The sequence below is a fragment of the Spea bombifrons genome, chromosome 1 (genome assembly GCF_027358695.1).
Source record: "Spea bombifrons isolate aSpeBom1 chromosome 1, aSpeBom1.2.pri, whole genome shotgun sequence".
NCBI classification, from domain to species: domain Eukaryota; kingdom Metazoa; phylum Chordata; class Amphibia; order Anura; family Pelobatidae; genus Spea; species Spea bombifrons.
In genome coordinates, this window is record NC_071087.1 from 5,958,361 (window position 1) to 5,981,471 (window position 23,111).

General features: G+C 45.7%; 1 protein-coding gene across 1 annotated transcript in view; it reads right to left on the reverse strand.

Moving 5' to 3' along the window:
- DNAAF9 (dynein axonemal assembly factor 9) overlaps positions 1-23,058 on the reverse strand; it is a 36,422-nt gene extending 13,364 nt beyond the window's left edge. The window contains exons 1-18 of the mRNA XM_053458110.1: positions 22,823-23,058; positions 15,258-15,337; positions 14,400-14,519; positions 14,173-14,297; positions 13,433-13,529; positions 12,925-13,031; positions 12,650-12,727; positions 12,157-12,255; positions 11,631-11,686; positions 10,042-10,177; positions 9,580-9,661; positions 9,134-9,170; positions 7,660-7,747; positions 3,532-3,608; positions 2,891-2,935; positions 2,745-2,790; positions 1,093-1,204; positions 143-213 (exon numbers count right to left, since the gene is read on the reverse strand). Coding sequence (XP_053314085.1) covers positions 143-213; positions 1,093-1,204; positions 2,745-2,790; positions 2,891-2,935; positions 3,532-3,608; positions 7,660-7,747; positions 9,134-9,170; positions 9,580-9,661; positions 10,042-10,177; positions 11,631-11,686; positions 12,157-12,255; positions 12,650-12,727; positions 12,925-13,031; positions 13,433-13,529; positions 14,173-14,297; positions 14,400-14,519; positions 15,258-15,337; positions 22,823-22,893 — 1,527 coding nt within the window. The 5' untranslated portion in view covers positions 22,894-23,058. The remainder of the gene's footprint in view (positions 1-142; positions 214-1,092; positions 1,205-2,744; positions 2,791-2,890; positions 2,936-3,531; positions 3,609-7,659; positions 7,748-9,133; positions 9,171-9,579; positions 9,662-10,041; positions 10,178-11,630; positions 11,687-12,156; positions 12,256-12,649; positions 12,728-12,924; positions 13,032-13,432; positions 13,530-14,172; positions 14,298-14,399; positions 14,520-15,257; positions 15,338-22,822) is intronic.
- Between the last annotated feature and the right edge of the window lie 53 nt (positions 23,059-23,111).

The window sequence follows — 23,111 nt, forward strand, 5'->3', positions numbered from 1 at the left end:
AAAGTAAGGCTTCCTTACATTACAGGCAAGCCTCCGACCCTCTAGTTGTAGATTATGGCCACTTGTTCTAACATGTCCCCCCTTTGCGATATACAGACATTTATCTACATATCTCTCTACACAACAGCAGAGGAAAACTAACCAGCCAGGAGGCGAAGCGCGGGACAGCAGCGGTCAGGATGATGTAGCCATTGTCTGCCGTAACCGCTCCATCTGGGAGTGAGAGAGAAAGCAATGAAATCCACGGTCTGTTATACGGATTAAACCAGGTGAAAAAGTATTTAAATGTTTAATGTGTAACGATCGTTACGCTCTTCCAGAGCAGGACATCGCGCTAAACAACAACAATAAAAGCAGACGGGACGTGCAAGCCCCCCGTGCATTCTTTAGATTATCACGGTGAGGGTCTGTAAAATCAGTTCTGCCTTTCCAGGGGGGCTTTTTTAGGCCCAGGGGTAGAGGTGGATTTGCTATGAAGGGGATGATGGCTGCTGAAGGGGGTTGATGGATTTTGTGAGACCCGGAAGCCCCCAGGAGACGCTCAGTCTGTAGGTGTGAGAGCGCTCGCACGTTGTAGCAAGGTGGTTTATGTACAGCTGTAGAAAGTATGATGAATAAACCCCACCTGAGCCCAGCGCTAATTACTGCGAGCCTCACCGGGCTTGGTGCCCCCTGTCCAGCAGGAGCTGGGGGGCTTGTGACGCACGTCTGCTGCACATCAGTAACATCCCAATAACTGCTGCAATTTATTGCAAGTTTTGGCATTTCCACTGCAATGGAGCGAGCGCTGCAGGACCCCCTGCCGTATCTCCCATGCTGGGATTACAGTCCGTTACGCGATGCCATCGCGTGTCATGAGTCTCGAGACATTTCAAGCGTCTGGTTATGATGTCACCGTCTCAGAAAGAGCTGTGCCCATGCGATGCCGCGGAGTGCCCACTTCCAAGAGGATGGCTTTTGGTGGTAACGCCGGCTGAGATTTATAGGCTCTACCTGCAGCAATAAACCCGGCTCACCGACACGCATCTCTCTAGTGCGAGAATAAGGCTGGAAAGCGCCTTTAAGATGCCCCTAAGGATATAGAACGGATACCTTTCTCTTTGACAAAGACTTGGGACTTGAGAAACGACTCGGAAAAAACAACGGATCCCAAGGTCCCGCGGCCGGAGTGGAGGTCGGGAACGTCGTACACGGTCATGCTAGCCTGCGATGAAAGGAGACAAAACGCAGCATCAGCGGAGAATCGCGGCCGGATCTCAGCACGTTATAAATATTAAAAGCCAGCATCTAAAAATAAACGTCACAGTCAGCAAAAAATAGCATCTCGGATGCAGAAAGAAAAGAGGAAGCCGGGGGCTCGAGGGGTCAGACTCCGTGTCTCGTGCCGGCCGGGAAGCTTCACTTCTCCAGCAGAATGGAGTCTTGTGCGGTTCTGGCTGGCGGGGGCACCTGGGGTGTGGGGAGAAGCTGCAACCCCAGCTGCTATCCCTGGCCAGTCTGACACACGGCAAGTAGCCTGCATCTCATACAGAGTCCTGAAACCAAGGCATGCCTGACCCTTACATAGCGTCCTAGCCTCAAAGGACGCAAAATACCCTCAGTCCTAACTCAAGGAGAAGCCTGGCCCAAATACAGACTCCTAACCCTAAGCCGCGGCAAGCGGCCTGACCTGCGGCAAGCGGCCTGACCCACGGCAAGCGGCCTGACCCTCACGCAGAGCTCTAACGCCACCGCCACACACCTCATTGCAAAGAGAGTTACTGATTGTGTTCTGCAAATATTTTATTGCCGTGGCACAGCCAGCCGCACAGCTTTGGCCTAGTTTCCCGTAAGCGTGTTTTTAATAACATCACACACTGCAATAGCTTGATATCGGCAGCATAAACATTTCCAAACACCATGGTGTTTATCAGTTAGGAGGCGACGATATGACTGAATAATCACATCATTCTGTGCCAGACGTAACAGAAGAACCTGCGCAGCCCAGTGAAAGCACACAGAACGGGTGACGGAGGTTTACACAGCGCCCACGCTCTGGGTGTGAGTGAAAGCCGAGCTTTACACCCAGTATCGCTTCTCTATTGCGCTCGTCACGTATTAGTATTGCTGTTACAGCAGAAACCGACAGCCTTCAGCTCATCATTGTAAGAGTTCTCCCCAGCCTGCGCGCGGTGATCCAGACTATACTACTCTGGCAACGTATACACAATGTAACATATGTGTATATACCCTTCACACGTGCACACGGCACCAGGATCCACATGCGACACAACACCCAATCAGGGTGAGAAGATACCATGCGATAGGTGATGGCATCCCATCTATTGGGTTCCTGATGGGGGGGGCCATCATAAAAATGGCATGACTGTGTGAATATCATCGTACGGACCGTTACACCCAATATAGACGCAGCCAGCGGGAACGAGCTGGAGCAGTTTAATTTCCAGGTTGTAACGCAACAAAATAGGAAAAGGGGGGTGAATTAGTTTTGCGAGGCGTTTTAACTATACATTATACAGGGCCAGCCAAGCTCTCCCTGCAGCAGAAGGTCCCTGAGGTTGGCTCTTTATAATATACAGTGAATATACAGTGAACCCACGGCTGTCCTGACGACTCTCTCTTTAGTGAATAAACCCCCGAGCGAAGCAGATTCTGTGAAGGCTGGGGTTGGGAATCTCAGTAGTTTGCAGGTTGCGTCCGGTCTGCGCTTTGGCCGTTTAAATACATAATTGCAAATCACTTACCGTTTTAACGAGGTGCGAGCTGTCCTCATCATCCAGCGGCACAATCCTACAAAACAAAATAAAACAAAATAAAACATGCTGCTTTAATGGATTTGCGGCGCGATAGACAACACAACGTACGTTATTAGCGTCAGAAAATGCTTTACCTTCCGAGGCTGTTCACAGCTTCAATCTGAAACGTCACTTTAAACCTAAAGTCGGAAAACACGTCAATGCAAACTCTCCATACAACTCCCTTTAACCCATTCAAGACCAGGAGGGGGAGGAAAGCAACATGGAAACTGTGTATAATCGATTGCGCGGAGATGCCCCATGGCCATTGGTTAGGTGCGAGCTGAGCGTTATGGGATTTGTATTCCGCTACCTGCTGTCGGTGTTATCGGCACATAATCGTGTTATAGTGATGGCCGCAAACAACAAACCCCATGATAGACAGACATTTCTTTACTTTCTTTACTTGTTTCCATCACGAGGCAGAGCTGATGGCACGGCAACAAAATGTGCAAACATGCGCTGCCCGCAGTGGCATATTATTGTGGTGATTCTTTATGTAATGGGTATTTTCTTACGGGGTAATCAGATACTCAGGATTTTTAAAGAAGAGGAATCACTCTCTGCTCACGGTGCTCTATGTTGGCATAATTATATTTCAGCTCCTTAACGAAGACCCCCCCCAAAAAAAGGTTTATATAACCTTAAATATTTGCCTATGTTGACCCAATAAGAGGCATCAACTAAAGAGCTTATATTTCACTTGGGCGAATACGGCTATATCCTTCTAACAGACCTTAATGCAGACTTCATTTGCGTGAGGTTGAAGGAGTCTAGCAACGACCAGAGGTTATGTTCTGCTACTTCCTTCGCCTGCAAGGAAACCAAAATCTATCAATCTACAGACTGTCATCCGCTAGACACGTTCTATACCGAAACAGCAGCGTTTGGCAGACCTGCCATCAAATTCTAGCTCTGAAAACATAGTGTGTGCCTTTAACAGCTTCATTAGCAAGTTAAAAGCCAAAGACAAATATATATATATTACACACACACACACACACATTATATATATATATTACACACACACACACACATTATATATATATTACACACACACACACACATTATATATATATATTACACACACACATTATATACCGTATTGGCTCGGATATAGGCCGCCCCCTAAAAGTTTGGTGCTTTTTTAAAGAAAAAGTTTTTTTCTTTAACCCCTTAAGGACCGGGCTCGTTTTTCGTTTTGTACCCTGTGGGACCGAGGCTGTTTTGACACTTTTGTGGTGCTTGTGTTCAGCTGTAATTTTCTCCTCACCCATTTAGTGTACCCACATAAGTTATATTTTTTTTTTTCAGGACAAGATAGGCTTTCTTCAGATACCATTATTGTGATCGTATCATCTTATTTACTATAAAAAAAATAAAAAAAACATGGTGAAAAATTGAAAAAAAAACACATTTTATGACTTTTATTTGAAAAATCTTTTACTCACCTAAAAAAGCAAGTAAAAAAAATAGCTAAATAGATTCTACTACTTGTCCTGAGTTTAGAAATACCCAATGTTTTTATGTTTTTTTGCTGTTTTTTGTAAGTTAGAGGACAATAAGTACAAGCAGCGTTTTATGATTTCCAAATCTTTTTTAACAAATCTGGTCAGTCTGCCTCCATCTCCTCTTTGGAACATCTTTGAAGCCGGTTAACTCAATTTAACCCCCTCAAACCATATATTTTTGAAAACTAGACACCCCAGGGTATTCCAAATGCTGTTTTTTTTAACCCTTTCCATGCACCAATTATACAACTACACTTTGTCAAACTTTGTAATAGTAATATTTTTTTTATTTTTTTTTCCCACACAAATTGTACTTTAGTTATAGATATACAGGTTCTGGTATATGTCACTGTCAAACAACCCCCCAATATGTGTTCAGGAACATCTCCTGAGTACAGCGATACCCCACATGCATGGGTTTGTCAGATTGTTTGGCTGGTAAAAGGCTACTTTTGGGGCATGCGTAATTCAGGTGGTCATTTGGTCATTCTGCCTCCATCTCCTCTTTGGAATATCTTTGAAGCCGGTTAACTCAATTTAACCCATTTAAACCATATATTTTTGAAAACTAGACACCCCAGGGTATTCCAAATGCTGTTATTTTAACCCTTTCCATGCACCAATTATAGAACTACACTTTGTCAAATTTTGTAATAGTAATTTTTTTTCACACAAATTGTACTTTAGTTATAGATATACAGGTTCTGGTATATGTCACTGTCAAACAACACCCCAATGTGTGTGCAGGAACATCTCCTGAGTGCAGTGATACCCGACATGCATGGGTTTGTCGGGTTGTTTCAGATTTAAAATGTCACATTTGGGAAGTGCGCTTTTTTTCTCCATTTTGGTCAGTCTGTACCTATGCCCTATCTTTGAGCTAGGCCACTCCAATTTACCCCTTCAGCCATTTTTTTTTATATTAGATACCCCTTGGGTATTTGAAGTGCTTTTATTTTAACTCTTTGTTGAGATTTTTGAGAAATTTTAGCACTTGCTCAAAATAATAAACTTTATTTTTTAATTTAATTTTATTTTTTTAATACTTTTTTTATTTTTTTTTAACACATTTTGCTGGTACTGGATGGTTCATCTAGTGACATCACTGCATAATTATTTTTAAATGTTAGCACATTTTTTTTAATTTTTTTTTCCATTTTTTATTTTTTTTTTGAATATTTTACTAATCACATAGTGATTAGAAAGCTGGGCTCCATTGACTTGCATGGTTGAATGCAGTACCTGTATTCAACCAGCAAGTGGAGCCAGTTCTCTAGAGGGTCTGGAGACCCTCTAGCGAACTTTTTCATCTTTATGGTTTTATTTCCCGGGCCGCCGCCATCTTGCTTGATGGCGAAGATCACCGGCAGCGGTAAGTGTTTGGTGTCGCTGGATGCCTCCTGATCGAGGCATTCCAGCGACACCATTTAAGTTTAGGAGGCGATCGTTGATCGCCTCCTAAACGCTTTTAAAACGGGCGTCCGCCGCCATACAGTGTATGGCGGCTGTTGACGCCCCGGGGAGGGGCCAGACATGGCCCCCGATGCCGATCTCGGCCTTGCTGAATGCCTCGACATCGAGGCATTGCAGCAAGGCCGTTTAAGCGAAGAAAGTGATCCTTGATCACTTTCTAAGCTTATTTAATTTTTTGACGGTTCAGGACCGTCAAAGGTCATTTAGTGACCTTCTTGTTATGACGGTCCTGAACCGGCAAAGGTCGCGAAGGGGTTAAAAAGCACCAAAAAAAAAAAAAAAACATTCTGCCACTCTGTCTCCCCCCCCCCCGAGATATGCTACCACTGTCCTCCCCCCCCGAGATATGCTGCCACTGTCCTCCCTCCCCGAGATATGCTGCCACTGTCCTCCTCCTCCTCCCCCCCCGACTTACCGGAGCAGACTCCCGGGTGTCTTGCGGGGCCGGCGGGGGGCATCTACGCAATACGCGTATACAACCGGAAGTTGTATACACGTATTGCGTAGATGTCCCCCGCAAGACACCCGGGAGTCTGCTCCGGTAAGTCGGGGGGGTCAGAGGTAAAACGCATCGTGTGGACGGTCACCGGCTGCGGCGATGCGGGTAAACAACCCGGAGGCTGTTTACCCGCATCGCTGCAGCCGGTGACCGTCCAGACGATGCGCTTAGACAACCTCCCGTGCCGGCACCCCCCCCGCGGGAAGTGCTGGCAGGGGAGGCTGTCTGAGGACATCCGAGAGTAGGATGCAGGTCCCCTGCACCGCTGCGGGGGATCTGTATCCTAACCCCGCTACCTGCCCGGCGCCCGGGACTGCATGTCCCGGGCGTCGGGCACTAGACCCCGAATATAGGCCGCACCCCCACTTTAAAGACTTAAAGTGGGGGAAAAAAGTGCGGCCTATATTCGAGCCAATACGGTATATATATTACACACACACACACTATATATATATATATTACACACACACATTATATATATATATTACACACACACACACTATATATATATATATATATATATTACACACACACACACATATATACACACACATACAAACATATATATATATACACACACACACAACTGTTCAAATAGAAAAGCAAATCTTATCCATTAAAGTAACATGAAATGAATCAGAAATCCAGCGCAAACGGGGTTAATGTTGTAAATGACTATTGTAGTGGGAAACCAGCTGATTTTTAATGGAATCTCTTTATAGGCGTACAGAGGCCCTTTATCACTCCCATCACTCCTGTCTTCCAATACCACAATAGGGCTTTAAACAGAATAAATATTTTAGAGCTGTTTGATCCAAGGAGAAATCTGATTGCCTTTTGGAGTCAAGAAGAAGAATTGGAAGTAGCTTAATTAGGGTTTTTTTTTGCCTTCTTTTGGGTGAGGAGTAGGAAGGTTTGGTAAAAGGGTTGAACTTGATGGACTTCGGTCTTTTTTCAACCTTATGTATTATTTGTACTATATGTTACCACATTGTGTACGTTGATCCAAGTTTAAGTTTAAAAAGCTAATTGATGGTTAGAAAACCCTTTTACAATTCTGTTACAGCCAGAAATGTCCCTGCTCTCCAGGAAGACAGCTGAGTGACCCCAAACATTGGAATGGCTGTGTACCATAAAACTTTGCTATCTTTGTACGCTAACTCCCATGATTTACTTAGCAATTGAAGAATAGCGTTAGATCTGGGTGTGTGGGCAGCACAATAACACTGTATGTACCAAACGTTCAGAAGGAACAGAAGCCCACCCTGGAGGGGGTTAAATCTACTGAAGTTTGGGGAGTGGAGGCCACCATAACATTATGTAAAAAAAACACAGAAATCATCCTGTTGGGTGAAGTTTCTTCGATGATGTCACTAATTACCTTTGTAAAACTTGAATGTTTGACGTAGCTTGCGATGCCGGCGAGAACGGCTTTAACCAGCGCAGCGTAGATTTGGGAGAGCGCGGAACTTAAAAGGAAGAAACAGAATGTAAATCATACGATAAGATCATCATATCATGTTGGGACGTGAAGTCTTTGTGACAGTCCTGTCTCTTAGCGACCATCTGCAAGGCAGGGTGTACATAATTATATATAATGCGGCATTAGTGGGTCCGACACTTCAAAAGGCAGACAAAATAAAAGGATGGGGGGGGGTCATAAATCTGAATTGCTAGGAGCACAAAGCAACAGCAGTGATATCAGACAGAAGTACATTTAAACTAACTGTTGGCACAAAAAAGCAGAGGCCACGTCGGTCTCTGTGTTTCTGGGAGCTTCACATACAATCTTTTTTCACGGTTTAAGTTATTTTTCACTAAACTGATTCATACACAAGAATGGCCACTTACACATTCGGGGCTCATTATCCCTTGGGTTAGATGACACTGGCATTTTTTTTTTTTTTAACTTAAAGGGGAAGTCAAATAGAAAAATAATTTTTCTTCTTGAGCATTTGCAGTAAATATATCCCCCCCAAGTTGTATACAGTAATATACCCCCCCGAGCTGTATACAGTAATATACCCCCCCAGCTGTATACAGTAATATACCCCCCCAGCTGTATACAGTAATATAACCCCCCCCCCCGCTGTATACAGTAATATACCCCCCCCCCCGAGCTGTATACAGTAATATCACCGTCCCTTTATCTGCAGACCTGGAGGTGCCACGGCTGTCAGTTGTGATATTTCAGGTCACTTTCCCGGCTCAAACACCGCACTGAGCTGACTGTTTATGGCAATGCTAATGAAGTCTGGCCCTCTATAGACTTTCAATAGTAACACTGTTGGCTGGGTGATTAATAGTACGATATCCTATTGTTTCCGACAGGCAGTATAAGGAGTTGGGACGTTTGTCTAGTAGATTCGGCCCAGATAACAATGAAAGCTAATATGCAGCTGTCTGAAAAAACTATGTTAATACCAGAAGCATTTAGAAAAAAACAAAACCATGCAATATTTTTGAAAATGTGTCTTTACTCAGATACTAGAAATGGCAGGTGTTCGCTGAGTGGTCTCCAGCCGTATGCACTCTGTAACCAGGGACCGCGGGTGTCACCAGCCATAAAGAACCCAATAGAACGGTCAAAGAGGAAACATCACTATAAAGCAAGCCATATGAATTCATAATATCACATACTGAACGATTTGCGTGCTCTTTGTTCTAAAATACTCTACTGGCTTCTTGTCAGAAATAGCAGAATTATTTAATGATATGCGCATTATTAACGCGGCCATGTGCCACGTATACCGCACGACGCGCACAATTCAGCTCTTCTAACAGAGCGGCCATTGTCCGTCCCCCGCTCGGCGGTACGTGCGGTGAGTGGTGCCGGCAGACGGCGTCATACTCACATGTGCTCATTCTTGCTTTGTGCTTCATTGTCTTTACCTAAAGAGAAGTGAAATAAAACTTAAAGATGGCAGCTGAGCTCCGCGCAACGACCAGCTAACAACGCATCTGTTAGCCACACGCCATGAATAACAGAGGGGTTTTTAAAGAACATTCTCATTTCATATCTGTTTTTTTTTCACGTTCTTTGTTATATAATGTATATTTAGTGTACAAAAATGAATAGGAAACTTAAAAAACCTTTCCCATTATAATTACACACAGTCACTGCCACCCAACCCCCCCAAAAAAATAAAAGTTCAAATACATATAATTTACATTATTACGATGAATTTTACCTATCCATGGCATTTACAGATAATTATTGAAGATATGAATCACTTTTTGCAAGCTGTATTATATTATATAAAAAAAGTATTTTCACGCCAGACAGCCTAATTTCGCTTACCTAAGTAAGGAATGTGGGTGCTTCCAAAAAAGTATGTTCGTGCGCAAGCCAAAGGACCTTTAGGAGACACGCACTGGGCCACCTGCAATCCATCAGCATATTCAATTCAATTACTAATCACACAAAAACAAGCGCACAATCAGCCCCTCCCCCCGCATTCCCTGTCCTGCAGAAACTTTCACTTTTCCTATTAAAAGGATTAGCGGCCAACGTAGCTTTTAGCCTCATTAAATTATTCAGACTTGTGACTGTAGCTCTTAAACCTAAGTTAACTTTGAGTTGAGTTTTATTTCAGGGAAGCCATGGTCTGCGGAGGGGGTGCTTTTGTTAATTTAAAGGCGACAATCATCTATCATATGCGTTAAAGAGGGAAGGAATAATCATGCAGATCCTGACGAACGGGAAGGTAGGCTGCCCGCTCCTGCAGTACACATATAACATGGCGTTAATAAGGATTCGTACCATATGCTTGGCCGTGCCTCCTCCAGAACCGGTGTTTCTGACCAGATGGCCTTCGGATGGAAAGATCAGGCTGCCCGGCTTCAGGTTGTCTCTGGTGGAATGAGTCCCGAACAGGACGAAGGGCTGTCTACACGGACTGAAACAGAGTACATGACGCTGATCACTATACAGACGGCTCGGCGTGATGCCGCTGCTGCATTGTAGCATACGAGTGCTTATCCCTCGTGATACAGAGGGGAGTTGCTGAAATAAAATCACATACACTACAGTTCAAAAGTTTGGGGTCACTCAGCTGCTTTCAGGGAAATCAAGGACATTTCCAGCTGTAACATAATTGTGGGGGCTTTCTTATAATCTATAGTTAAGAGTATTCTCTAGGAGCCGCTTCTTAAGAGCTTGAGCTAACTATGGATCACGTGGGATATCTGGCAGGCTTCCTACAGTCGCAGCGTACCTAAAAGGCAAAGCGCAAAGATCAGCAACGAAAGCAACAGGAGACGCCTCGGCTGTCTGCACAATGAGACTCTATAGTCAGCAAATGTGCTTAGAACGTAAAAAATGTGTAAAATAGTTTTACTGAAATCAATATGAATGTTTTGTGTAAAAAAAACAAGAACCAAACAAACTAAAACGTGCATTATGTTCCTGTGCTGACTACACCGCGCCCCTGCAGGAAAACAGGGCGCGCGTTCACGATTGCAGAAGATAAGCCGTGGCGTGGCTCGTCCGACGAGGTGAGTAGTGTGTATGTGTGTGTATACTATATTGTCAGAGTAAGTGTGAAAATTTAAAGTGCCGGAGTCAGTGTGTGTGCACATGTCTATACGGGTGTGGTGCTAGCGTGTATGGTGTTTATGTTACAGTATGGCATTAGCATGAGTGTGTATGTCAGCATATAGTATTAGCGTGTGTAATAGGGTATGGTGTTAGCAAGTGTGGAACGTTAGCGTGTGTGTGTGTATGTCTGCATATAGTATTAGTGTGTGTAATAGTGTATGGTGTTAGCAAGTGTGGAACGTTAGCGTGTGTGTGTATGTCAGCATATAGTATTAGTGTGTGTAATAGTGTATGGTGTTAGCAAGTGTGGAATGTTAGCGTGTGTGTTACTGTAAGGCGTTAGTGTTTATGAGCATAAGATATTACCGTGTCTAAATGTATGGCAAGGCTTGACAAACCCCGGACGATATAAAAGCATGATCGGGGGGGGTTAGTTCCTAACTTTTGTCTGGCTCCTAGATCCAAACCAAATTTGCGGACCCCTGCCCTAAGATATAGCTATGCGTGAACATACGGCTATGTCCTTATAAACTGAAAATTCCAAAATGTAACTAATTCACCCATAAAACAGGACAGCTGCGTGCAGTCACGAGGCAGAAGGGAAGCGAAAGACAATAGGAACGGTGTATAAAAAGCGGTTTCCGTGCAAAGGATGTAAAAGCACTCTAAACCCAGAGCAACCAAACTGCCGCTGACTGGTCGTTCCATTGGTTGCTATGGTGATGTGGCTGCTTTTATAACATTAAACTCACTTTCTAAACAAAGTCGAAGGAACTTATCTCCCCAGCAGCACAGAGAAAGCGAGCCAGTACCTGTTATCCGAGATATGGCTGGACAGCATCCCATGGTTGTAATAACTTCTGAATGGCTGCAAAAAGAATACAGGACACATTATAAACAATGGTGATCGTGTGTTCCAGCTCATGACATATACCTTATCAATACTGTAGCAGACATAGTATATATTATATTAATATATAATATTACCCTTATTTTCATATGTAAACCAATAAAAATCTTGATTTACAAAAAAAAAAAAAGGGGGGGGTGGAAATGTAAAACAAATTAGAGGAGAAAAAAAAACAAGAAATAAAAATTCAACAATATATAATATTACTCATGTTTCTGGGTTTGTCCTACAAAATCCCAGAAACATGTCGTCTTATAATCGAGCATTTAAATCCCTCATACTCCATTTATATATATGACCCCCTTCCACACTCATATATAAACACAGTTTATATAAGGAGAGCACAAACCATTACAAATCACGCTGAATTCGACAAATTGAAAATAATGTGTTGTTTGAATATAAAAGGCCGTCCGCCCGGAGCTCACCTCCCCAGCCTGGCACTCAGACAGCTCTAGGATGAAAGGAACTTCCGTTTCAAAATTGGAGAAGAAGTTGGTCCATTGATGCTCGAATGTGACCAGATCCTAAAGATTTCAAAACGAGAAGGTCATCTTATTTTAATTCACAGCGGGGAAACTACCGTTGTTTATAAATCTTTTTGGGACAAAGTGGACATCGAAACAAAATCCCCTACAATAAAATAATTCTTCCCTACGAGACAGACCTGGAAACAATTAATCGCGGCAGGATAACCCACAGGCCTGTGTTAACGTTATGGTCATTTGTAATGTCCTTTGTAAAATATTTTCACTGTTTCTATCGTAACAGCGCTTATTAATATGCTGCCATTATATAAATAAATGGAAAGGACTGGCTGCATGTTTAATTAGGGAAAATGTTAACTACCCCACCAGGACCCCGCATGCAGAGAGGGGACAGGGATATCTGTAAACCTGTGTTTTTGTTTGGAAATATTACCTCTGTAAGCAAGGCCTCTAATGACACGGGGTCCATTACGCTGTACGTCTTCCAAAGCGACTCGCTGACATCCACCAACTGCAAAACAAATGCACATCACACCGTAAGAAACCTCCATGCCCCCGCCATAATGCTTCTTACCACTTTGAAATGTGTTGTATGCGATGTTCCCTCTGAGGTGAACACTATATGATTTTTCATTAATTTGACAGAAATTAACAGAATTCTATACTGGTATTTATTTCAAATACGATAACAAAGCCCACAATAATTACCTCGTGTTTCATGGTGAAGAATCCGCCGCCGCCAATGCCCTCCAGGGCAAAAGCCTGCACGATGGGCCACTTCTCCACGATAAACATGTCAAACATTTGCAGGTGACCTGTGCAGACAGATCAGTCATATTCAGACCAAATGTACTTTATTAACCCCATCATGATAAAGGAAGTTTTATGATGTCCCCAAAACAAGGGTCCCATAAGAAAGCAGCACGTCTTCTGTTGTATCTTGCTGCTTGCGCGGGAAACGTGGTCTGCAGGAGTACAGCAGGCGCAGTGTACACTGACAGCAATTAAATGCCCAAATAGAGGCCGTGGCCATTCATATCCTGCAATGGCACAGCCGAGACCCCTGGAATCATCAGGACAGCGTAAGGGATACCCTGATGATCACCGCCGACCGATCACACAAGGCGTGACCAGAAAAGCCTCCCATTGAAGCACATCAGTAACAGGCGCAGGTTGTTACAGTATTTCTAAACGCACCCCACATGTGCCAACTCACCTCTGGAGCTGTAGGGAATCCCAATGCGGCCACAGTCCCGAACCATGTTTACAAAGCTGGCTATCTTAAATTCTTCAGCGGCTTCCTCATCTTCATACTACAAAAGCAGCAAACGTTACTAATTACAAAGCACAAATGCCATGGACACTCTAATGTACACACAAACCCTGTGTATCCTGGCATGCAGCATGCCTCTAGCCCCCCCCCTATAAACTGGTTGACAATCTACACAAAGCAATGAATACAGCCAGAGAACAATAAACATGTTTGTCTCCCCACATTTTATCAATAGGTTTACACAGGACAGGGATACACTGTTCTGTTTGGTGTTCAAAGAGTTAATTTGTTCCTGCTGCCTTCGGGACCAGTCTTCCAAAACACGTTTTGCTTTCCTCCTGGGTCTGTAATTAATGAGAACTGCCCTTGGCCATGTCTTATCAATGGCCATCAATCCTGTTACTACTTGCCCCGGCTTAAGGAGGCTCCTCTAGCCCAAGAGCCTGGGAATAACCCAAAGGACTATAAAGCTTTTGGCTCCCGGTTTTATCGCAGATTACAACGAAACCCAATATCACTGCCGTGCATTCGCATGTTACAACAATCAAGAGCAACCTAGATATAAACAGGACATGATTACATTAAAAGTATTTGGAAGTGGCCAACACTGAGCCCGGCTCACATGCTAACAAGGGCCAGCTTGCCAACGTCTACAGGACAAGGGCCGCGCCACGTATACCCACCTCGCTTTCAGTCAGGCAGTGGACGTGTAAGTTCCTCCAGCAGCCCACGTACGGCAGGAGATACGCGTAGTTCACAGGATTGCAATACAGATGGACTCTGTCAGATTTGATTAGGATAATGACATCTGTAACAGAGACAAAAAAGAAATAAATCATCGTTTAATGGTCTCCAAGCGCAAACGCCTCCTCAACACAGGGACTGGTCAGTAACTGCGACGTATTCTCACCATCCAGAACTTCTTCAGCAAATCCCGTTCTTTCAAAGTCGGTGTTTCTTTGGTTGTATAAGTCAAAAAGCAGATAGTCGGCGAGTTCTTTGCATCCTTCATTGTACCGGCTGTCGATTCCTACAAAACACGAAGAGCGAGAAGGAAAAAGAAAACATGAATGGTATCTTTTTTAGAAACCAGCTGCTTGGAAATAACAGTGAAAAAATAATTTTATCTTTGCAAGGTTATCGGTCACCGTTCTAGTTTGCTCACAGGCAGAACGGTCAGCTTGCAAACTTTACCAGACTCGGTCTATGGTAGGAGCCCTCATAGAAAGTCGTTTCTAACCACGGCCAGCGATGAGCCGACAACACCCATAAAAGCTGGATGGAGCCAAAAAGTCCCATTTACAGCAGACAAGCAGAAGCCCAAACTCTAGAACGTCTGCTGCGTGTGACGGGTGGACACGTTTCCCCTGGAAGCCGACAACACAACGGGGGCCACTTTGCACGCGAGCTCCTTGATGGAAAGAGCATGGTTTAAAAAGAAGCAGATCTCACTTATGATGGCGTCAATTCTTGTTTGTGAACCAAAACAGCAGCTGGGCGTCCGCCCGTTACCTGGCAGCGATACATCCGGATACACGCCAGCAGAACGAGACGCGCGGGAGCTCCCTTCCCCAAGGCAGGGGGCAGAGATATTCGATGTATAGCGGCCTGGGGTCAAATGATAACGTGAAAACGCTCAGCATGTGTTATACGGATCATTTGACTCCACGCCACTATACATTGAATATACATTTACCGGCCCTTGTGCCGTCAGTATTTTGGAGCTAGGCTTTAAGAAAGTGAGAAGCATTTCGATCTAATCCTTTACCTAAAATGCACAAAATTCCATCTGCTGTCGACTTGCTGCTTTTGGCGAGGATGCCTTGTATTCTTCTCAGGCGACTGCAGCTGAAAGCAGAGGAAGGAAGAAGTTATTATTATTATTATTATTATTATTATACGCTTATTATTAAATCACTCGTCCCCTGCCTGTAAGATCTCTACTCACAGCCGATGATAAAGCTCTGCTATTCACACGTTGTGTGTCAGAGAGCCTACAGCACACAAAAGGTTATTACCCCATTTACGTAGCGCGCGGCGATGAAGATAACCGGTAGATGGGGGAAAGCGCAAACGGGAAGAGAAGAGGGGATGGCTGCATTCTGCTGACCCTAAATAGCTGTACGGAGACGCATGGAGCAACTCAGCCCAGAACAGACAGAAAGAAAGACCCGAGCATGACGGCCGGGACCACATCACCCATTACTTCATTTAATGATTTCATAGTCCAACTGTCCAGTGATGTCATATCACATATCTGATGTCACCTTCTGTACTTCGGGACTTGGGGTGAAAAGAGTTACCCCCATGGACCCCCAAATGTACAGTGAGTTTTGGGGAGGTTTATTTAGTGATTTTTTACATTTTCTGCTCTGATGTCATAATGTCCCCGGCGTCCTCCACGTATACCCAATGCTTCACACATTCACAGAGCACGGAGCCCATCGCTGTTTGTGTTCCCAGGAGCAGATAAAAGCGGCTTGCGTTATTACCGAAGGGTGTGAGAGTAAACAAGCTTCACGCCGTATCAGATTGCAACAGAGCCTGTGGGACGGTTCCCTGGGGCTCTTTATTATTATGAAAGCCGCCCATATAGTAACATCGTAACCGAGTCACTTTCGGCCCCGGAAAGCTGTGTCTGTTCATAACCGGGGACAGAGCCGGCCTGGTCGGCAGGCGGGTGTCAATCATGAACCTGCCCGCTAATGGTGAAAGCAGCGCACGTGCCCCATCGCCTGCCCGCCAGTACATGGGCAACGGCTTCCAATAAACCAAACCGGCAATGGCTGATTCACCTCACGCTGCCTGGAAAACCAATGTACTGCTCCTTTATCACTAAGGTGTAAGTATGAGTGCAAGTATGAGTGCAAGTATGAGTGCAAGCGTGCGAGCCGGGCTCGTTACCCAACGCATCAGCTCACCAGACTGGAAAAAGCACCGCGGAAATAGTTGGCGCCATATAAATAAAATGATAAAAACATTCGAATGAACTCTATGTATGGAGCAATCGCCGCGGAGCTCAAAGCTTAAGCCGTACGGTCGCTGTTTTGCAGGATATTTTGGTAAATTACAATAATAACTCTAAGCTTATAACGAGCGTCCGATTAGAAACATGAAGATCAAACATTAGGTGGATTTCTCACGAGCTGCTGCCAATACGCAGGGACCTGTAACCGAAGAGGTGTAATAAAGAGGTATCATTTTCGTGGGTGTTCCACAGAAGGCTCTTAGGCAGCGGTGGGTTTGCAGGGCTCGGCTGAGGACAATGGGTGTTATGGCCCCGCCAACAGCAGGTTTTACCTTGAGAAAGAGTAAATCACTTAACCAATGAGCTGAAACCAGGGCATAAAGTATAGAATGGACAGCTTTTGCTTATTCCCCCCACATGCTATCCCCTTTCCAGCCTTCTACACGATGTAACAATCCCACCACATTATCTTACCTATGCAAAATCGGGTTAAATACAGACAGAAAAGGAAAACCAACAACAGAACTACCTTAACTCTTAATAAGATATAGTGTAAAATATATATTTATATATATCTTTTATTATTCCCCACAGAAAATACAGAGATCCATAGGGAGATACAGACCGTGGGGTTTTCTGCCCTCGGCCGACAGGAGCCCCTCTGCCATAGAACAGGGAGCCAACCGTGTTATTGGACGATCAGGGCCCCTGTGGCATGGCTGCTCAATGAACTAGTTAAAGGCAGCGTCTTCGGCCCGGTACCTCGTGCCTCTAAAAGGAGGAGCACCAGGATATGACATCATAGGCTAGCGCTCAGAAGGACACCGCACCCAGGGGGGTGAAACTGGCAGGGCTTAGGCCAGCGCCTAAAATTAATACTGCATTTAAATGCTTTTACACGCGTGCTTCTTAAAGGTGTTAAAGTATTTAACGCGCGGGTACAATGCCTGAGTTATCACCAGACTCAGGGAAAAAATTCCACAGCGCCGCAGCAACAGCAAAGTCACTACAACAAACCCTGGCGTTGCTCGGCAGCCGTCACCCATCCACACGGCAACCGAGACAGGCATTTATCCAACGACCTGCCCACAACGTGATCCTTTCCATACAGACTGAACTTCGGCCCCTGGGAAAACCCGTGCCGGCCCGGGGGGATCCGCCTGAAACGAGATGTAAGAAGCGAATGCCATCTCACAGGCGCTCCCGGCTTATCTCACCTGTAGTTTTGGGGAATTACAGCCCCATAAAGCGGCAGATCACAGCCGGGCTTTGCACAATCACGTGTGTATTTATTATACAGGTCAGGGGCCATTATCACGTGTGTATTTGTTATACAGGTCAGGGGAATTACGTCATGGTATTTGTCACAGTGCACGACTCCTGTTTTATGAGCACGCGGTTTAAATTCCATCACCATGCTGCACTTATACCTCTATGTCTATAGAACAATCACCCTGAGGTCTAATGGCCTGGGGCCGCACGTCCAGTTACAGGGGAGATCTCTGATGGGCCAATGGTCTATTTACACTATGGACATTTTGCCAGCTCAGCACAGCCGCTATATAATAATAATATATTAAGACAAACCGCCGGGACATCATATCCCGGGGCCTCATTTCATAAAGGCGCGCATGGTCTTTTACTGTACCCTAGATGCCAAACGAGGAGGAGAAGGAGGTGACTGGGAGCTCTGCCAAAGGTTAATCCATCACTGATCACAGAGGCAGATATTCACTAAACTATGAGTCAAGGGGAAAACATCTCAGAATTCTCTCAGTGAGTATACGGGAAGAGGCGGCTCGACGGATAGAAGCTGAAATATGCATTTCGCAAGGTCAGGAGAAGCTCGGCCGGATCGGCCCTTCGTAACGCAGAAGAAGCATAATCACGACTTTATAAATATTTTTTTTTAGTTTTGTCTCAATAAGAATTGCTGATATAAAGTGTTACATAACACTGTTCATACTTTATGGTATCAAACTATACTTCCCCGATGTTAAAAGACGGGTGAAGTGAATAATAAATTAGTAAATCCTAATAATACGCTTTTATCGAATAGCAGCGACGCAGCCTGCGCAACCAGCAGATTTATTAAACATATATTATAATGGGGAGACCCTCTGGATTCACGCTCCGTAACGCGAGTTGATTTTCATCCACGTCCACATTATAGGTCATCATATAAAGGATCCGCCGACACGGTTTGTTTCTTTTTGTGGAACTCAAAGTAAAAGTGCTTTGGACAGAAAGCCGCCTGAAGCATTTCGCTGGGTGAGAGATACAGCTGCAGACAGCATGCATTACATGCGGCTAATCGCAGCAGCTGCGTGTACGCCGGCGTCTACAGGCTGAGCGCTTTCCCACGACTTCATAGAAACAGAACGCTGCCGGCAGATCAGACCCATCCGGCCCCATTTAATCTGCCGGTTCCTACTGTAAAGACTTAATCAGTCGCTGGTTCCGTCTAAGATTCAGGAGCCAAATGGAGAAGTTACACAGGAAATGTATTTTTTGCCTTCAGCATAATGCCATTTAGACCAGTAATATACGGTAACACCCCCCCAGCACTGTATACAGCAATATACCCCCCCGAACTGTATACAGTAATCGATCAAATAAGTTGTTTTGGGCGGTTTTCTGCAATCACATGATTTTATTATGATTCCAACTACATTACATGGAGAGAATACCACCTGCCGTTAAATGCCACAGGAAGTGGGAGCCGGTATTTGCACTGAATTATCTTTTTGCCATAATAGAAACGGACAGACACAAAACATTGGGGGGGGGGGCTTGTGGTTGTCTTTGCTTCCCCCTTTGATGGATGAGCCCCACTTTCTGTAACACTTCTGGCAAAACCCAGATATTTTCCAATCGCCGTGCCCATGCGCAGACAGCTTTCCTGCTTCAATTACTGGCAAGAAGAGTTGGCTCTGGCAGGAGGAGGGAAGCTGCAGAGAGAGTAGTAAAGTACTTCAATACTCAGTCTTCTCTGAAGGGTTATCGGGGAGACTGAACGGTCCCTTTGCAGCATGTGCCAGCCCTTTACGGTCTGGTAATACCGCGCATTCCAATGTCACTGCAACATCACCTCCCGCCAGACCGGGGGGGACCAGCATCGAGTGCCCGTTATGCTCCTGTAACTGGGGTCCGGACGCTCGCTGCTTTATGACGTACACCCCGGTTATCAGGCCCCGCGGCAGGAAAGCCCCTTTGGAGTCAGCAGCTGACACACCGCCAGCCGGCGTTTGACCTTTCTACATCCAAGAGCCAAAGGATGCGGAGAGGCGGTCTGCCTCCGGTGAGACATTTCCCTGCGCGCTCTGAGATGTCTCCGGCGGGGGGGGGGGGTCTGTGAATTGATCACTTCCTCCCGCCCCCCCCTCCCCGAGTCTTATCCTATTCCACGCAATGTGGATGCTGTCAGGGCTCAGGCATTTACAGCTCAGGAAAAGCACAAAGATTCTCATCACTGCAGCAGCTGAAGCTACAGAGACACAGAAGCTTCCCCATTCGGCCCCCGTCTATTCTGCCAATTTCTCCTGATGTAAAACCATAATCAGTCGTTGGTCTCGTCATAGATTCAGGAGCCGTATGTCTATCCCATGCATGTTTAATACCCTCACTGTATTACCCTCTACCACTTCTACTGGGAGCCTGTTCCACTTATCCACCACCCTCTCAGTAAATTAAAACTATGCTCAGTAATGTACATGATAATCAGTTAATTTCAATATTTTATATAGCATTATAACAAAAAATATTTATACACCCACAGGTACACGTACATGGGAAGCTGAATAGCGTGTTCAGCATGTATGAATGCCTGATTTATAATTAAAGGATCCAGTAATAAAGGTGAATGTATGGGCAGTGGAAGAGCCTCCGTGTGCTCCCAACGCATTTTGCACCAGCGACTGAGGCACTCGAGGTGCGGTGGGCTACGGGGGGCCTTTACAGGAGCTGATGGGGGGTTAAATGGACTTCAGTCTTTATATTTGGGATGGTTCTGTAAAAAAAAAAAAAATAACTGTTCCTTTAGGTGCCCCTTAAAGGCAAAGTGTGTTTAAGAAAGAAATGTATATTTTTATTTTATGAAAAAGTCTCCCAGCAGCCGGTAGAGGCTTTAGAAACGAACACACGCGACAGCGGCTCTTTCCTCTTCTTCCAACTTCAGTGTTCAGCATGAGACGTCCACACGGTGTGTGAAGAGCAAGTACGCTTTATATAAATGCTTATTTCCATAGAAAACAATGAATTTTCTGGCTGCAACAATCGCAAAAGGGTATTTTAACCATCGATCAGCCTTTTAAAGTTAAACTAGGATCAGCGAACACAACGTGCTATCGGAAGACAGGAGTGATGGGAGTGATAAAGGGCCATCGGAAGACAGGAGTGATGGGAGTGATAAAGGGCCATTGGAACACAGGAGTGATGGGAGTGATAAAGGGCCATTGGAACACAGGAGTGATGGGAGTGATAAAGGGCCATTGGAACACGGGAGTGATAAAGGGCCATTGGAACACAGGAGTGATGAGAGTGATAAAGGGCCATTGGAACACAGGAGTGATGGGAGTGATAAAGGGCCTATGAAGAGATTCCATAAAAAAATCAGCCGTTTCCAGCCATAATAGTCATTTACAAAATTAACCCTGTCTGCGCTGGATTTCTGATCCACGTCATGTTGTTTTAATAGACAAAATGTGCTTTTCTTTCACAAACAGGTAAAAGTGACCCCAAACTGAACAGTTGAGTATGGTTAACACGGGATGAGGTCAGATACACTTTGCCGGTGTTGAGGGGTTTACTCTTTGCAGGCAGCGTTCTTAAAGCATCGCCAACCAAGCAGCTCGTTCCTTGGATAACTTTATGGGCTCTTTTATATCGGTTTCTATGGATACCTCCTTACTCAGCAGATGGAGGGAAGGGGTTCATTATCTGCATCTCCTTCCGTTCTCTGTAACAGAGCCTCCTCAATGAAGGTTTTCTCAGGCTCTTGTTATTTTGGGCTCTAATCAGTAAAGGGAGAGTCTGCAGGAGAGCTGCGGTTCTACCTCCCTGACTTCGCTATACATTATGGACTCTCCCTACCCCACGGAATAACACTGGTAATGCCAGGTATACTGCGCCGCCCTAGGGGGTAATGCCAGGTATACTGCGCCGCCCTAGGGGGTAATGCCAGGTATACTGAGCCCCCCCAGGGGGTAATGCCAGGTATACTGAGCCCCCCCTAGGGGGTAACGCAAGGTATACTGAGCCCCCCCTAGGGGGTAACGCAAGGTATACTGAGCCCCCCCTAGGAGGTAATGCCAGGTATACTGCGCACCCCCCTAGGAGGTAATGCCAGGTATACTGCGCACCCCCCTAGGAGGTAATGCCAGGTATACTGCGCACCCCTAGGGGGTAATGCCAGGTATACTGCGCCCCTCCCTAGGGGGTAATGCCAGGTATACTGCGCCGCCCTAGGAGGTAATAGCAGGTATACTGCGCCCCCCTAGGGGGTAATGCCAAGTATACTGAGCCCCCCCTAGGGGGTAACGCAAGGTATACTGAGCCCCCCCAGGAGGTAATGCCAGGTATACTGCGCCCCCCCTAGGGGGTAACGCCAGGTATATTGCGCCCCCCTAGGGGGTAATGCCAGGTATACTGCGCCCCCCCTAGGGGGTAATGCCAGGTATACTGCGCGCCCCCCTAGGGGGTAATGCCAGGTATACTGCGCCCCCCCAGGGGGTAATGCCAGGTATACTGCGCCCCCCCAGGGGGTAATGCCAGGTATACTGCGCCCCCCCCAGGGGGTAATGCCAGGTATACTGCGCCCCCCCAGGGGGGTAATGCCAGGTATACAGCGCCAGGTATATACAATGCCAGGTAGACCGAGCCGCCCCACGGGGTAATGACAGGTATATTTGATGGCCCGAGAAAAACGATTTGCTCCATTTATTACCCCACATAAATAAAGGCAGAGTTACGGTATATATTTTCTGTATATATTACCCCATACTATGAAGGAGGGTGTGAAATATCCATAATGCATTTCAGAAACATTACATACATATTATAAATACACATATACTATATTATATACATACAATCCCCTCCCCAAGAACCCAGAGAATACTGTCTATATAACTCCCTGCTACAGTATATAATAATTACATGAGGTCGCGCACATACAAGGTATATCTTCCACATATAAGAACGGTGTATGGATTACATATGACCCTCAGTATTCATGTAGTAAATACCCACCCCCAGTATTCATGTAGTAAATACCCACCCCCAGTATTCATGTAGTAAATACCCACCCCCAGTATTATAGGTACATGTAGGTATCCCCCGTGCGCGCCCCCGCCGCGGAAGGTTACCTGACAGCCGCACAGCAGCTCTGGTACCGGTGACTCCTTCGGGAGGATGACAGCGGGCGAAAGAAAGCCATGTCTGCCGAGCCTGGCCTCCCTCACTGTACCGCTTGCACCGAGCGCGCGCCTCCAATCCCTGCCGGCCTCACTTTTCTGCTCCCGGCATGCCACTCTGTATGCACACCCGTTACACCTCCCGGCACCGACCCCGCGACCTTCCGCAGCGCGCTCCCCAGCGATTCTGCCTCACAGCGCGCGTTCCGGCTCCTCTCAGAAACTAGATGCGCGCCCCCGA